Source organism: Sinocyclocheilus anshuiensis, unplaced genomic scaffold (assembly GCF_001515605.1).
Source record: "Sinocyclocheilus anshuiensis isolate Anshui unplaced genomic scaffold, SAMN03320099.WGS_v1.1 scaffold3380, whole genome shotgun sequence".
Lineage (NCBI taxonomy): Eukaryota > Metazoa > Chordata > Actinopteri > Cypriniformes > Cyprinidae > Sinocyclocheilus > Sinocyclocheilus anshuiensis.
In genome coordinates, this window is record NW_015548394.1 from 5719 (window position 1) to 22676 (window position 16958).

Genomic DNA, 16958 nt, shown 5'->3' on the forward strand with positions numbered 1-16958 from the left:
TGTTTTACTGTTTTCTACATAAAATCATCCTGTATAAGGTAAAGAACATGCTGTGAAAATGTAACCTTGATATCTTTAATATTGACTGAGTAAGACCATGTCAAAGACTGAAATCATAATGAAATTAATGGTTGAAATCAAACTTTGATGCTTGTTATCTCATAATTAGATTTTGAGACTTTAGCCTGGATTTCACAGAGAGGGTTACATATAGAAATGTTTTAATATATCAAACATGTTTATTTGCTTACTTACCTTGTATACTGTATATGCATTACAATAGATGCAACACATTTTTCTTTGCTAATTTAAAGCTACTATCAAGTATGTTGCAGTCTGAACTTCTCACAAGATAATGTGAGAATGAACTTGCATACAAGGTTAGAACATTTCACACACAAGATTTGCAACTTTCTATGCATTGCTTTTGGGCAGAGTTTGCACCTATTCTGTTTGTTTGGGCCTTCAGCCGTCTTTTCCTCTCTGTACTTATATACTGTGTCTAAAATCGCATACTGTCTGAGGCAGGGGCGTAGCCATCATTTCAGAAGTGAGGGGGACAGAAATATTACAGAAATATATTACAATATAACATTTCTGTAATCTATATAATCTACAAGTCAACAGCTTTTGAACAGTAAGATTTTTAATGTTTTATAAAGAAGTCGCTTCTGCTCACCAAGCCTGCATTTATTTGATCCAAAGTACAGCAAAAGCAGTAATGTTGTAAAATATTTTTACTATTTAAAATAACTGCTTTCTATTTGAATATATTTTAAAATGATTGCTGTGATCAAAGCTGAATTTTCAGCATCATTACTCCAGTCTTCAGTGTCACATCCTTCAGAAATCATTCTAATATGCTGATTTGCTGCTCAAGAAACCTTTTGTAATTATTATTATTATCATCAATATTTAAAACAGTTGAGTCATTTTTTTTCAGGATTCTTTGATGAATAGAAGGATCCAAAGATCAGCATTTATGTTAAATAAAAAGATTTTGTAACATTATACACTAGACCAGGGGTGGCGAACTCCGGTCCTGGAGAGCCGCAGTCCTGCAGAGCTCAGCTCCAACCCTAATAAAAACTCACCTGCCTGTACATTCAAAAGCTTAGAGCAGGGGTGCCCAAACTCGGTCCTGGAGGGCCGGTGTCCTGCAGAGTTTAGCTCCAACTTGCCTCAACACACCTGCCATACAAGTTTCTAGTATGCCCAGTAAGAGCTTGATTAGCTGGTTCAGGTGTGTTTAATTGTGGTTGGAGCTAAACTCTTCAGGACACCGGCCCTCCAGGACCGAGTTTGGGCACCCCTGGCTTAGAGTCAGTATAATTTTTTTTTGAAAATAAATTATAGAAATTAACACTTTTATTTAGCAAGGATGCTTTAAATTGATCAAAAGTGACGATAAAGACAAAATACTTCTGACTGGTAGTGTATGAGTAAATTATATAGTTTAGCAGTTTTACATTTTAGACACGGATTTCTGAAGGATCGTGTGACTGGAGTAATGATGCTAACAATTTAGCTTTGAAATCACAATAAATTACATTTTAAAATACATTCAAATAAAAAATAGTTATTTTAAATATAGTAAAAATATTTCAAAATGTTACTGTTTTGCTGTACTTTGGATCAAATAAATGTAGGCTTGGTGAACAGAAGAGACTTCTTTAAAATACATTAAAAATCTTACTGTTCAAAAACTGTTGACTGGCAGTGTATAGGCAACTTAAATTGTTCTCTAATTTCTAGCTTTTAATTGGCTTAGAAATCAGATAACTGCTGGACAATAACCAATAATAATTTTTTATTTACACTTTATTTACAAACACTTTTTTATCACATAATAAGGCAGAATAGTTTCTATACTGTAATAAATGCTGTCAATTAGCACTGCATTGTTCATATACTTTATTTATTACCTGGAGATGACCTGACAAACACAAATAAACCATATATTGTCGCAATCATATGTTTAATGTCTTCATGTTCCCAAACGTTTCTGTTTTTCTGTGAAAACAACTGTTTTTGTCCATATTAGGAATTTACTCGTACGACTTTCTGCACGAGAGCGCCCTCCGGCTTCGAGTATGAATGAAACATACACTGCACGGAATGTTTAGCGCTCCGTGATGTTCATCTCGCCTTATTCTGGGTCCGAATAAAACATCAGATCATGCACAGACTATCCTGTCTCTTTCAATTTAAATCTATATTTATTCACACCGGCTCTTGAAAACCTCTATGCGAACACACTTGCCCGAAAAAGTGCGGGGGACGAATTTACGTGATATTACGTGAGGGGCGTAATCTACGCCCCTGGTCTGAGGAGATACTACATTTGACAAGGAATTTATTGACCATTAAAAAGTATGCATATGTGTAGTATGAAAGCAATCTGGACATACTATAGCCGTACATGATGGCACTGTCATGTGTTTTACGGCTTCAGTTGGGTTTCTTCCCTGTCATTCATGACTCTTCTCTGTGGGCTTTATATAGTAAAGCATCCATTGAACCTCTGCTGGAATGTTCGTGGAAGTAGTAAGTCATCCAGCTACTTTTCACCTACTGTTTTATGAATACTGCAAATTTGGACAAACTACAAATTTAATGTACAGATTTTGGCCTTTGTTTCTCAACTCTGTCCCTTGGGGTCCACTGTCTGGCAGAGTTTAGCTCCAATCCTAATCAAACACACCTGAACAAGTGAATAAAGGTCTTCAGGATTACTAGAAGATGACAGGCAGGTGAGTTTGATTAGGGTTGGCGCTACTCTGCAGGAGAGTGGACCTCGCAGGCCAGCACCACCACTGCATGAGCAGTGTTTACGACATCTCACACCAAGACACCACTAAACAGCTCAGCTACATATTCATCTCCAGACACCTGCATTCGACTCTATTCTGTTGCACTAGATCGAGTTGTTTTTAAACGCATTCAAAATTAACAACCCTAATTCATGTGTTAAAGTAAACAAACAAATAGCCATATACTGAGTGGAGTAAACGGGACTATGGTAAAGTGTGTGTGTGTTTATATGTGAGCGACTGTGAGTAGCATTTTCATTCCCATATGCAGATTTGACCCAACATCTGCCCCCAGGTTCATTCAATGACTGTGCACACACACAGTTCTATAAAAGAGCCAGTGTTTCTAGAGGAGGTTCAAGGGAGCAGCTTGTTGGATCTCTCACTGACATCCATGATAAAGCAAGAACAAAGGTTGCAGCTGGAATCAGTTGAGTGGAGCAGCCAGGCAGATGCTCTCACTGCAAAAAGCATTAACCATGTCCAACTGAATTCTACAGGGATTTTTTTTTTGGAAAACATATTGGCGTACATGTAAGTAACTGAAAAACCATCCACTATAAAATCCCTGAAAGCAACCGCCAACCAAGGTTCAAGCTTAAAACGTTGGTATTCATATTCAGTGAATATGGCATATAGGAATAAAGTCATGATTAACAGTCAGTCAGCATTTGCATTGTATCAGTAGAGGTGAAATTGTTGGTCTAGTGCTGGGTGGTGCTGCCTGCTGATTGAAGATCTCTGGCTAGTAACTTAAGGGTTGTAGGTTCAAACAGATCTGCCTGAATTAAAGATGTAATGGCAATGACTGAAAACCTTCCTGCTCACTAAAAACAGTATGATAAGGTATAAACTTTAAAAGACAATGGTGTAGGAGTAATTGCATATAGTATTATTTTTTATGGATATGGATGTGGATATGAAATAATTTTTGTTCACCAATTACTACTGATTACATCAAGGCCTTTTAGCTAACAGCTTGCTGGGCCAAATTCAGCCTGTTAATCATTTTTTATTTGGTCCTCTGCCTGATTTAGCTGAAATTGCTTTATTGTCTAATAGAGCAGATTAAAAAAAAAAAATCACAATGTAAATAAGTTTTTACAGAATATGCCAATAATATTGTATTTATTACCCTTATCAATTCGTTATTTGAACAATCTTGATCTATTTAATCTAACTAATTTATTTAGAGTTTCCAGTGATACTAAATGTTTATTTTGTACATTAGAACAAAAAAGCAACACATCTGTAATTGCACACCGAAACCTCTACTTACCCACTACCATGATGTTAAACTCAAAGCCTTGTTTCATGGCTTTCCTCCTCATCTGTTCCAAGATGGCATCAATGCCCACATAGCCAAACTCACTGTTTGTCTTCTCATTCCGTGCCACAGGCGTCTTTCCTACATCTGCCATATTGCCGTAAAAATTTGTAATGACCTCTGGCCCTAAATAAATTATGTGATACAAAAAGAGAGAGACAGCCCATTAGCATTTTTATTGTATATGGCAATAATTGGCTTAAACATTTTTGCACATGCAATTTTCAATTACATGATCAGTGTCATAGATTTATTGGTCAACTAACCCAAACGGCAATTTTCAGTTTGTGTAAAAATCACATGATGCAAATTTTGCTAAAGTAAATTTTTACTTCATGTTTTGAATGTAATGGTATCTAAACTCAAAAGTCTGATTACTGTTTGCAAGATATGCTAATTATTTACGAGTCAAAAAATATAGTATTGGTATGTTAGAGAGACCAGATGTCAGAACACAGGGATACAAAGTAGGGCAGAAAACCTACAACAGTTATTATCTCAGATTACCAAGACACATGTAAGCATATAAGCAACATCAACATTTATTTTCAAAATTTTCTAAATCACCATTATATCATGTTTCACAAAACCAATTTTAACAAGCTCTTAATTCCTTAAACCTCCTAAAATTCTCCTCAAATGATCAATTGATCACTGTATTTATCAAAAGATACTAAAAATGCCAAAACATAAATCAAATGTTAACCACAAGCTTACCCAAAAGAGGGTATTCAGTCTGCAAAGTCGTTGAATTTGATGATTCATTAGCTTGAAAAATGTGTGACAGAACGCAAGTGACATACAACTCAATGTGAAAGTGGGAGGGGACAAGGTTGCTGCTTTTCCTTTTTTTAACGACAACATGTGGCTTCCTCTTTTCATAGAACGTCTAGACACTTGCACAAACTTCAAACAAAAAGATATACCTAAATATTCCAGTGTTGTTTTCATAAATAAATAAATAGCATGTAATTCAATATAATAAATAACATACTATATCCAGATGATAACACAAGGTGAATTTACTGAACAGTAAAAAAACATAGGCATGTACAAACACAACTTATCAGTTATGAAATACACTATTGCTTCATCAGTTGCAGTTCAGAGGTGGAAAATCTGTGACTTAACCAAAACAGTCTATGCTGCATGTAACACATCTGTACATAGCATTATTAAGTATAAAGAGAAGCGTTCAATAAAAGCCAAAACTGAGAGTGTAGCCAAATTTGAAGAACAATCTTATTTTAATATGTTTTAAATATTCTTTTTTATTTCACTCCTATGTTTTCAGGTACATATTCATGTCTAAGAAGTCAAGTTAAAATTATCAGTCAGTCAAATGCAGTATGTTCATCTGTAGCTGATGTACAGTATCACAGATTTAAGAAAACCTTTTCTTGTCAGTGAGTTACACACACCATTTGACTTTGTCTAAAAACACTTCAGTCCAAAACACTAGAGAGTTACAGAAATTACCAGCAGCTATGTTTTGGCTAGCGAATGTAACATGCCATTTAATACCATGAGTTTCAGTCTCTTGTGTTTTAATTATTATTTAAATTAGAAACACCATTACATACAGTCACTATGTCTCTTACACTATATACTGTGACCACATTTTTCACTTGTCACCTGAATAATCATGCTTTAAAACCCCTCACTGTAAATGTGCGATTTCATATCTAGAACAGATTGGGCCACCTGTTCAGAAAAAGCATCTTAAGTTCCAATTTAAACTCGCACATTACCACGCACACACACTAAACAGCTCCCAAGGTAGTTGTGAAGCTTGAATAACAATTTTACTCATTAAAAATTAATGCAACTAGGAGGCTATAAAACATACTTGCATAACAAGCAGCAAAAAAAAGAAATATTAGCATCAGGCACCGCCTTCACCTCGGACTCTGGCTCCAAACACTCAATGATTAATGCAGTATTTCAGTTTGTGTGTGGAGTTTTGGCAAAAACTTCTTAAAGCCAATTAAAATAAAATGATAGGTCTAGGTAAACCTAACCCATCACCGCTGAAGCCTAGAACTTTCCATTTGCCTCAGAGAAGCCTCATGGTTTACTGTGACCTATATTTTTCATATGTTAACCCAACAGTCAATCACATGTGAAATCCACACTTCAACCTTGAATGAACCACAGTTTCTTGATACCAAAGTGGAATGTTATGCCTGTAAGTTTAGCCAATTTGGAGCCATGAAGACTGAGGTTCTATACCAAATCTTGAATTACAATATTAAGTGTGAAGACATTGTGTTTATTGTGCACATACTGTATGTGTATTGATACATGCATACAGAAAAGATAAGGAAAATCTACCATGTAAACAGCATGTTCAGAGTATGCCAAATAATCATTATCTAAGCCAGGACAAGACTTGATTTTTGCTGGCCTGGTGGGTGGAACGGATCACAACGTGTGGGCATGTTAATTATGGTTTAATACACAGACACCAATGAGCATTTGTGCCATTGATTACATGACCACCCCACTACCCCTTCTGCCAACACCTGTTGTGGGCCATCTGCTAAGAAACAAAATGAGGCATGAATAGGAAAGGGAGGCAGTGACATGGGCACACAACCTATTCTTTTAAATACAGTATTATAGGCCTATATATTTTTTTCTCAATTAGTTCCCCTTTTGGTTATGCTTGTGCTAAATTTTATATCATAGTCCAAAACGATGGATTATCCAGAGCAATGATTCTCAAACTGTCTAGTCACATTTCAGCGTTTATTCATTAAACGACTGTTAGCAACATACACACAATAACATATTTTGATTAAAGTCAACATTCTTGACACTTGAGAAATTAACCTCCTCACTTAGGAATAAAATGCCCACTTTTGAAAAAATATGGAGCCCCCTGCTAAAGTTCCTGGACAGCTGAATCTGGTATAATATGAAAACTGCATATAACCAATTATATGGAAAAGTAGGTGTCTTGACATGCACTTTAGGTTCTGATTAATGTACATTACAATCATGTGGTCCACATGTACACGTTTGTCAGCCTTTCCTTTATGTTCTGTATACCATACGTAAATTTGTAGCACTGTGAAAGATTCATGTAATGATTGTCATATGTTCTGTGTTTGTATCTTGTGTATTGTATCTCTGTCAAGTTGCAACATATATATATATATATATATATATATATATATATATATAGAACATTCTGTTATATTGAGGATATATTTACCTTATTGAATTTGTGTCTAAGGTGCTTTCACACCTGTAGATCGATTGCTTTGTTCCGAAACAGGGATTACAATTATTACAATGTTGCTTTTTATTCTTGGAGCGGTTTGCTTTCACATGGCAGTTTCTAAACGAACCAAATTTGTTAATACAAGTCACGCGCGAGTAAACTGTTCTCTCATTGGTCAAAGTTCCACGGTTTATTTTCCGGGATTCCACTGAGCTGTCACACATGTCATCCGTCAGGATGGAACGATAACAAACATTCTTGTAGTTCAGATGAATGACACTGTTGTAAAAGCCTGATAAATCCTGATTTACCCTTTGCATATCTTTATGAAAGAGCCCTTTCAGCATCTAAAAACACACAAACCATATTAGACATCATAATTTAGAATGTAAAATCCAATTCAAACAAACATCTAGAAAAAACTACAGTAAGCATTATTATGCAAGCTAAATATTTTATCCTAAAACTTAAATCTCAGCAAATAAAGCCACACTAAGCATGAAATACTAGGCCTATATGTGAATTGTAAGTCCACAAAAGATCAGTGAATTATTATGCATTAAAACAATGAAATATGATTCTTAATATGGAAGATAATTGTGTAGATGATAGAAAAACTTTCTCTTTTCCTAGCTTAATATGCAGAGAAATTGTATAAGCCTTTCGTAAGTTAGTTACAATCAACCAAATTACACAATGCACCTTTAACAAAGGAATCTGGAAAATAATGAATTGGAAATTGATTTACCAACTAACAAAAAACATAGATCATAAAGTCTTATGGACCTGAATAAACACATGTTTATGGGTTAGATGTGGTACAGCAAAAGCGAGATATGCAAAATAAGCTTTGTTTCATATAGGCCATGAAATGTGGACCAGACAAACAAAAAACTACAACATAACATTTAAAGCCAGAAGTCATGTGGTGATGACTAGGATTTCCTGAGGGGATCAGACCCTGCTTATGCTACATGCAACATAAGAGCTCTATGCATGATCAGCCCACTGTGTGCACTCTAATACACACGACCAGTTTTAAATATTAAAGCAAATCAACTCTAAAAAGATGTAGCTTCAGTGGCAGTTATCCTGTCTCTCATGCAAAGTCTGTGGCCTATATTTTTCACTAGCAAGTGTCAGTGTTCTAACAAACAGGAAATAGGGGTTACCGCTGAAGTGTGTCCCTGCACACACATGCAGGCAAATTTGCATGCACATTCAGCTATTGTAAATGTCACATTTGTGTTACTATAATTTCTTGTCTTGGAGTTTATGCAAAATTTCATATATTTATTTTAAAACATAACATTACATGTTATATTCATAACATTAAATTACTACATTACATTACATTCATTCAAATTAATTATACACTTTTTGTCAAAAAAGAGGCATCATAAGTGCAAAGAAAATAAGTCAGGAAGAACTAAGGATGAATTATTCTGTTCAAATATATCTCAGTCCATTCTGAATAGAATGCCTGAACAGCTGACCATGCTTATAATTTTGCAGTTTGCAGTCAAGGACTACGATATGTATTTCATCAGGTACATCTAGAAGTATGACCGGGTTTGTCCTCTCTGAAAATTACAACATTTAGAACCACAGAACCCCCAACTATAGGCCAGTATTCCACAGGTCTCATTTTTCCAATGAGTTCTCCAAGACATCAAGAACGCTTTGACTTGGTTGATTTCCTGTTTTCACTTTAAGAACTCAAGAGGTTGTGTGTCCCCCTTCTGAAGCTGATCCAACCCTGTACAGAAACCATATATCCACAGAAAAGCAAGGCAAACACTGAAACAAGGCCATATAACAATTCATTCCTTACAGGCAACATACAATTTAATTCTGTCTTCATTCTGAGCCAGAACAGTTGGGAATTTGCCCATGTTTAGTGGTCTGTGGTATATTGGCCCCTGTAACTGGACTTTGGTCTGGCAACAGACATTCAAAGTCAGGAGTAGGCCAAATGAAAAACGTTTGTACAACTAACAATTAGTGTCAACAGCCAATGAAGCCTAGTAGACCTGACAGTTGCCCTAAATGTGTAGCTAAACGTGTCCTGGTTACACTAGGCTAGGAATGTAAATGCTGCTAAAGCTGTTCTTACAGAAAAGAGTGTAAATGACAAAATGAAGAAAGAACATAGTGATACAGCCTTATTTGCTGGTAATTGGAAAACTAAAAGACTATATGACATATCAGGAAACTCTCAACAGTGACCAAATTTATCATGGTTCAGTGATATTATGTGGCTGCAAAAATAACTATTCATAATAAGTGCAAGGAAAGTCAGTCAGAACTAATTCTGAAATATCTGAAACACATGCTCCCATAGATGTAGACCAATGAGAAAAACTCTTCACGGCCAAGTATGATCTTTTCGAGTCAATTGAAAATCCTCAATTTGTTACACTTATAAATTAGTGTATTAAATTATATGGCACTGTATGTATAGACAATTCTAGACTGGTCTCAGATCAGCTACAGCAGCTTGGCCTGTCTGTGTTTTAATCAGAAAGCTCAAGATGCCATTTCTACAGATCAGGAAGAACTTGAAGGAGGAAGCCGTCATAAAGTTTAATGTCTTTCTTTGACTGAAGCAGATATATGGAGCCTTAAGTTACATGGATAATTTCTAGAAACTTTCACTTAAAAAACACCAGCTGGAAGACACGGATGATTCTCACATGCTTCATGTGTTCACCAGATGCATCAAACACAAGAATGAAACATTGATCTTGAGTCTCATTAGAACAGGAAATCAAAAAGAACATAACTTGTGAATCATAATCTGTCACCATAATTTATGTAAAAATGTAGGTGCGTTTCGCATGAATTGAAGATTTCTGAGGATATTTGGCCTGAAGCCCTCCAAGTTATGTTCTATACACTCAACTATCAGTTAAGTTGTGGTGCCCAATCCTGTTTCTGGAGATCTACCCACCTGCATAGTTCAGTTCTAGCCCTGCTCCGTCACACCTGTCTGTAATTATCAAGTGCTTCTGAAAATCTTTATTAGCTGGTTCAATTGTGATCGATCAGGGCTGAAGCTGAACTTTGGGGTAGAAGGTAGACCTCCAGGAACAGAATTGGGCACCCCTGAATTAAGTAAATTCATGTGTAATACACAGATTTCATTACTCTCAAACCTAGCTGTATTCTACACACATCAATGTGCAAAATGTAATTTTAACGAGGGATCCCTGCCCAAGCTATGTTGGGCTTTGGTCCCTAAAAGTCTCCTGGTCTGAGGTGATTTACTTTTATTTTAGGAATACGATATTAACCTACCCAATGATTTTATGATTGAGGCTGTTCACTATACTTCACCATGCTGGATCTATTCAGTATTCCAATATGGAAAAAATCCTTATGAATCCACAAATCCTTATGAAAATCTAAAGAAGCCCAAGTATCCAAACATCTTTTGGAAATGGGGTGTTTCTTCTTAGGGCACCTGAAAAACCCATAGAGTTCCGCCATATCACTGTAAAAAGTCATTTAATTTGGATTTACATGTCAGAGTCTCGTGAAGTAAACTGAGACTCCCCTGACACCATCCATCAAACACTGCCAATCAAAAGCTGCTAATGCACAGACGATGGATCCACAGACTAAACCAAGAGGCTTGTATTCAGAATATTTTCTTTTCCATCTGTTTTCCGGTGTGTATGGACCTCACAAATCCTGTCAAAAGCCAGATGCAACTGTAAACTACACAGCCAATGTACATTGATCTGTAGATGTGGTGAGGTGAATTCTGGTGCTCAGCATGAAGAACGCTACTGGTGGACTCATCTTTCATTCTGTTCACCCCTTGGGAATTCAACCTTTGCCATTACATGCCACAAGCAGATGGTGACGAAGGGTTTTAAAATACTGCTTTCTACAAAGTACCTTCTAGAAAAGAAAAAAAAAATAGCCTGTATGAGTGCTGTAGGCAAATAAAATTGGAGAGAACCAAAAAAGCCATGGGAAGAAACACTCTAAAACCATTTGTGATGAGCACATGTTGCTAATTGTCTGCCACAAGCAGATGGTGACGAAGGGTGTTAAAATACTGCTTTCTACAAAGTACCTTCTAGAAAAGAAAAAAAAAAAGCCTGTATGAGTGCTGTAGGCAAATAAAATTGGAGAGAACCAAAAAAGCCATGGGAAGAAACACTCTAAAACCATTTGTGATGAGCACATGTTGCTAATTGTCATTTTTAATCTGATCACTCACAAGAAAATCATCATCCTTACGGCCTATATGTCAATTTCTAAATCAAAAGCACTATGGAGGATAAACATCTGACTTTTTTTAAACTGTATTTTTCATTTTAAAAAGTTGCTGGTAGACTTTGGAACTGACATAAATCAGTGCTACCTCCACTATTATTTTGTAAACATCTGTCCCAAAATAATAATAATTTGTTAGTTAATCCCAAACTAGGCAAATATTGGTTGATTCAGCCTGACCAATATATATCTTTCTCTTACTATTGTGAAGAACAAAATAAGATACTGAACATAAATGTTGAGGCCTTGCACAAGATGTCCGAAACAGTAATAAAATTGATGGCCAATCAACATCAGTGTGATATGGTATGGTGGTTGCAGGGATCCTCATTTTCTGCATGCACTCTATGTCATGCATTTAACTAATCGACATCATTATTCAACAACTTGTTTCCTTGCATTTTTACACAGGTAATTGTGTCACTTGCAGTATCATATATCCATCTCTCAGTAAATCTACACCTGTCAAAAAAAAACAAAAAAACATGAAGATACATTATACTTTTGTTCCTAATTAATTTGTTTTGGTGGCATAATTGGGGAATATGGCCAAATAAACCATTAAAGCCATTTTTTTTACATTTGGAGCATGGCAATATATTACATTTACAAAAACGGGTTCATGCTTCAAAAAAGAAAGAAAACAGCTGCAGTGGAATAATATATTTCAGAAAAAAAAGGAACTCTGCTAAACAGGTATCATATAACCTTGTTGATGTAACTGGAGATGACAGAAGTGTTTGTAATTGGTTTATAACCATGCTCAAACACAACTGAAAGATCAGTGTTCTAGATAAATTGCTAACTGCTGTTACTGGGAAAAAAATGACTGGAAGTAATCTGACACTCACTGACAAATGGAATCAGAAGTTAAACAGAGGAACAGAACAGATCTGTGCTGAATACACACAGGTCAATTAGCTTCCATGTTAATGACAACAATTAAACAACAGGAACGTCATTGTCATGCAACACAAACATATGAGAATGAACACAGGAAGCCATTCAAACAATGCTGATTGGATGTTTATAATCAACCCACAGAGAACATCTGAAGCTATGACACACAAGTTTGAAAATGTGGGATTCTGGGTCCAATGTAAACTAATTAGAAGAACTGATTATCAAAATGTCTGATTTCTAGAAACTAAGAGCAGTGATGACACACACCCCACACAAAGAAAAGAGAGGGCCAGGAGGAGGAGAGAAAGGGAGGGGGGTGGAAGAAAGTAGAAAGAGGGGTTCACTGAGCTTATCATCTGTTTCAATGCACAGACAAACAAGAGAAAGAGAGGTCTTAAAACACAGTACAAAATCTCCCCTTCTCTTCCTCTCTCACTTGCTTCCTTTCCTCACTGGCAAGAACGCAGTGAGGACACCTGGGAAACTTGTGCAAGCAGCAACACACACACACACACGTCATCCGCTCTGTAGCTCTGTAAAAGCGCAACAGCCTCTCTGAATGAGACTCTGGAAAGAGATGTAAAACTCATGCAAAGAAAGCCTGTTTTAACAGAAGTAAACATGGAGAGCAGATAGTGACTCACCCTTCCTTTAGTAGCTCTTGCTGTCTTTCTTTATCTCTCTTTCTCTGTGCCTGAGTCAGCCTGCAACACCAGCTGGACTCACAGCCACGCCCACTCCAGGGTCATGTGACTACAGAACAGCCAAGCAGCACTCATCACCCATTCAAACAAGCTATAGTAGAATCTGTCATGGTGTGTGGCTCAGGTTTTGCATACACTGTGGGGACCAAATGTCTCCACAAAAATAGAATAATTTTACTTGGTGTGAAAGAAAGAAAATGGTTAATAAACATATCTGAGATATATAACGTCTTGAGATATTTTGTGAGGATCAAATGAGTAGGGTAAATGGAAAATATCATTAGCTCAGTATAAAAACAAAGAGAAAGTCCCCACCATGATATAAAAACAAGCACTTGAATGTGTATTTCCATGTGTACTTTAAATGTTCCTTACTGAAATAAACCCAAATTTGTATTATTTAAGGTATATCATTGTAAGTGGATCAAATTTGTTGAGAATTCTGAAAAATAACTTGTTTTATCAATTAATTTAAGAAAATGTCATTGTATAAAAAAAATGTATATTAACAACACTATTTATATGTTTGCCTAAAGTTAGGTAGTACTTGTGTAAATGTGTTCCCTCCAATATCAAATTAGTTGTCATATTGGTTGAATATAACATTGATTTATTTGTTTAGAATACATAACTGAGTAACTCTTTTAGCATCACTCATTCATTGTGCCTAGTAAATCACTTTTCTCTTTTAAAAGATGCTTTGTGGTGGAATGTTACGGGGTTGAAGATCAGTGCAAAAACTCCTTGGAAATATTGCGCAACACCACATTACAGTCAGTTTTCCTGTGCTTCTAATGCAAACGTTAATTTTCACTACACTTTGTTTAAAAACATACATTTCTGTCAATTTATAATCAGTCACTGTCTATACAAGAAGAAATTATTAAATATATCTTTGCCACCACTGTATCAGTGAAACACAGATGTCTATGAACATGTGCACAAGTATGTTTGTATGCATGTGTATACAAGTGCATATGCACGCGTGTGTCTGTATTTTTTTGAATGTGCAAGAAAGTAAACATGCAAAATGCAGAAAGTCATTAAACTGCACAAAACAATGTTGTATCTTTAAAAGGTTAAAGGAAAGCCAACTACCAGTGTTCAGTGGATTACAATTATTAAACTCAACAGTTCTTCTGCAACACACTGATGCAGTTTCATGTGTCTGAGAGTAACCACATCCAGCCACCTGTTGTGTAGCATAGACTGATCACAGACATGATAAAACTGCATTCTACACTGAATATAATGAGACGACAGTCATGTGTGCAAAGTTTTGTTCGGTTTTTGAAACTTCAAATCAATTCTAAAGAAAGGAATCAGACACTGAGAATAACGAGAGAGAGAGATATTTTAGGGTACAAGAAGTGGCCTGTCAAGATGTGTTAGTGTGTAATTCTGAATACATCTGAGAATAGCTGCATTATGTTACTCAGGAACTCCTATAGGCTCATTGGAACCATAGACCAGAGAAAGACAAGGAGAGAGGGTGGGAGAGAGACTGCAGTCTACTTCCTGTAGTCATTTAGGTTTTCTCTGCTTATCTTAATTACGCATATACATGAGAGATTGGTCCTTAGAGGTTTGACAACATAATTTCCTGTCTATGATAACTACCATAAACATCCAAATATTACTGGCCGGTTGTTCTTCACACATAGCCAGCCTCTTTCTGAGATTCTAGGCTGGAATTATTTGTTGTTTTAAAGTGAATGTTTGTGTTGGTTTCCTCACAGGAAGTTATCAGAAAGCAAATTAAGGTGTATTACTTACTACCCAGTAGCAAAATGAAGAAAAACCAGTCAGAGAGAGATAGAGTGTGTAGAGGAGGAAGTCTGTGCTGTGCAAGATTAGATATGATAGGGAGAGGCACACTTTATAATTACAGCAAATGAAATTGATTTCACAGCTTTCTTAGTACTGAGGCAGTGAGGATGACTCATTCTTAAGGCCTGCAAAGATGTAAGACCCTCTCTTATCTGGAAGAGGCTTGGGTTTAATACCTTCCTGTCCCTCTAGTGTTTTTCGGTCCCCATTCAAACAAGCTATAGTAGAATCTGTCATGATGTGTGGCTCAGGTTTTGCATACACTGTGGAGACCAAATGTCTCCACAAAAATAGAATAATTTTACTTGGTGTGAAAGAAAGAAAATGGTTAATAAACATATCTGAGATATATAACGTCTTGAGATATTTTGTGAGGATCAAATGAGTAGGGTAAATGGAAAATATCATTAGCTCAGTATAAAAACAAAGAGAAAGTCCCCACCATGATATAAAAACAAGCACTTGAATGTGTATTTCCATGTGTACGAGTACTTTAAATGTTAAATTGATTTCACAGCTTTCTTAGTACTGAGGCAGTGAGGATGACTCATTCTTAAGGCCTGCAAAGATTTAAGACCCTCTCTTATCTGGAAGAGGCTTGGGTTTAATACCTTCCTGTCCCTCTGGTGTTTTTCGGTCCTACTCAACTGAAGGACATTAAGTTTGAGGATGATATGTGGTTATAGTAAAGCTGTCACCTTAAAATGTCTTAAAGGGTCTCAATGGTTCAATACAGTCATAATCCACGGTCAGACATTGATTACTAGAAAGCATTTACGATTGGTTTTATTGGTTTTTCTGAACTAATTTACTCGGTGTCTAAATATGCAAAGCGTGTGCTTTACTTTTACTCTGTATTACCAGAAATATATTTTAAATTATACAGTTGCATGTTTTTCAGAGCACTCTTTTTTACCCCTGAAACAACTCTTGAAAGTTTTGAGTTTCAACAGCCGCAAGATCTGAGTTTACTGTAAACACAATGGCTGCGTCCGAAAGCTGAAAAATACTGCCTCCACAGGCAGTATACAGAGGTAGGAAGGCAACAAAGCATGCCTAAATCCTGCCACATCCTGTCTACTGCAACACCTTCATCTATTTTTGTTTTTTTTTATGTTTCCCTTGTATCATTTGTGTTTGATTCTGTGACAGTTGAGCTAAAAAATGTAATGGGATCTAAAAGTTGGTTTCCTTTATGTGTAAATGCATTTTGAACAACTTTTGTCATGATTCACTCGGGGAGCCAGGTACGAGGAAACGAGGAGTACTTGAATAACACAGTCTTTAATAATCCACAGGAAAACCGAGAACAAGGAGGACATTCAACAAGTAGACCCGACAAACAAGAACTGAAAGGACTAGGGCTTTTAAAGGCAGGATAATTGGGGAGGAACGAGACACACCTGGAATCAAATTAACACAATCAACATGAGGAAGAAACTGGGTCACAGGGGCAAAAACACACACAGAATAGTCCATAATCCTGACATAACACCCCCTCCCGGAAGGTGCGTCCTCGCACCATAGCAACAACAAAGGGAGGCGTGGGTGGGAACTTGGGAGGAGGTTCCGGAGGAGGATGGATATCCGGGAGGAGGCCGGCAGACAGAGACCAGGGGGGCGAGGAAGGAGAGAGAAGCCAGGGAGGAGACAGGAGGGACCCGGAGCAAGAGGAGCACAGCACGAGGCGCAGGATGGGTGACGCCAGACCAAGGCGGTGCCAGAGGGACGTGGGAGCCTGGCCGGAGCTTGTGGACTGCCGGGCTACGACGGAGAGGAGGGAGCTATGGTGGAGCCGACGGGTCAACGGGCCGAGACGGAGTCCAGGCCTCGGAGGCTGGAGGCGGAGTCAAGGGAGACTC

The 16958-nt window shown here is 36.9% G+C and overlaps 1 protein-coding gene across 2 annotated transcripts in view; it reads right to left on the bottom strand.

The window, feature by feature from the left end:
• Positions 1 to 3581: 3581 nt before the first annotated feature.
• The window catches only part of LOC107656726 (septin-9-like), a 70323-nt gene continuing 56946 nt past the window's right edge, over positions 3582 to 16958 (bottom strand). Inside the window, exons 4-5 of one of the 2 annotated variants that reach the window (XM_016444667.1) lie at positions 4093 to 4266; positions 3582 to 3640 (exon numbers count right to left, since the gene is read on the bottom strand). In XM_016444667.1, coding sequence (XP_016300153.1) covers positions 3582 to 3640; positions 4093 to 4266 — 233 coding nt within the window. Of the gene's footprint in view, positions 3641 to 4048; positions 4267 to 16958 lie in introns of those variants that run through there. The other variant, XM_016444668.1, reaches the window with a different exon arrangement.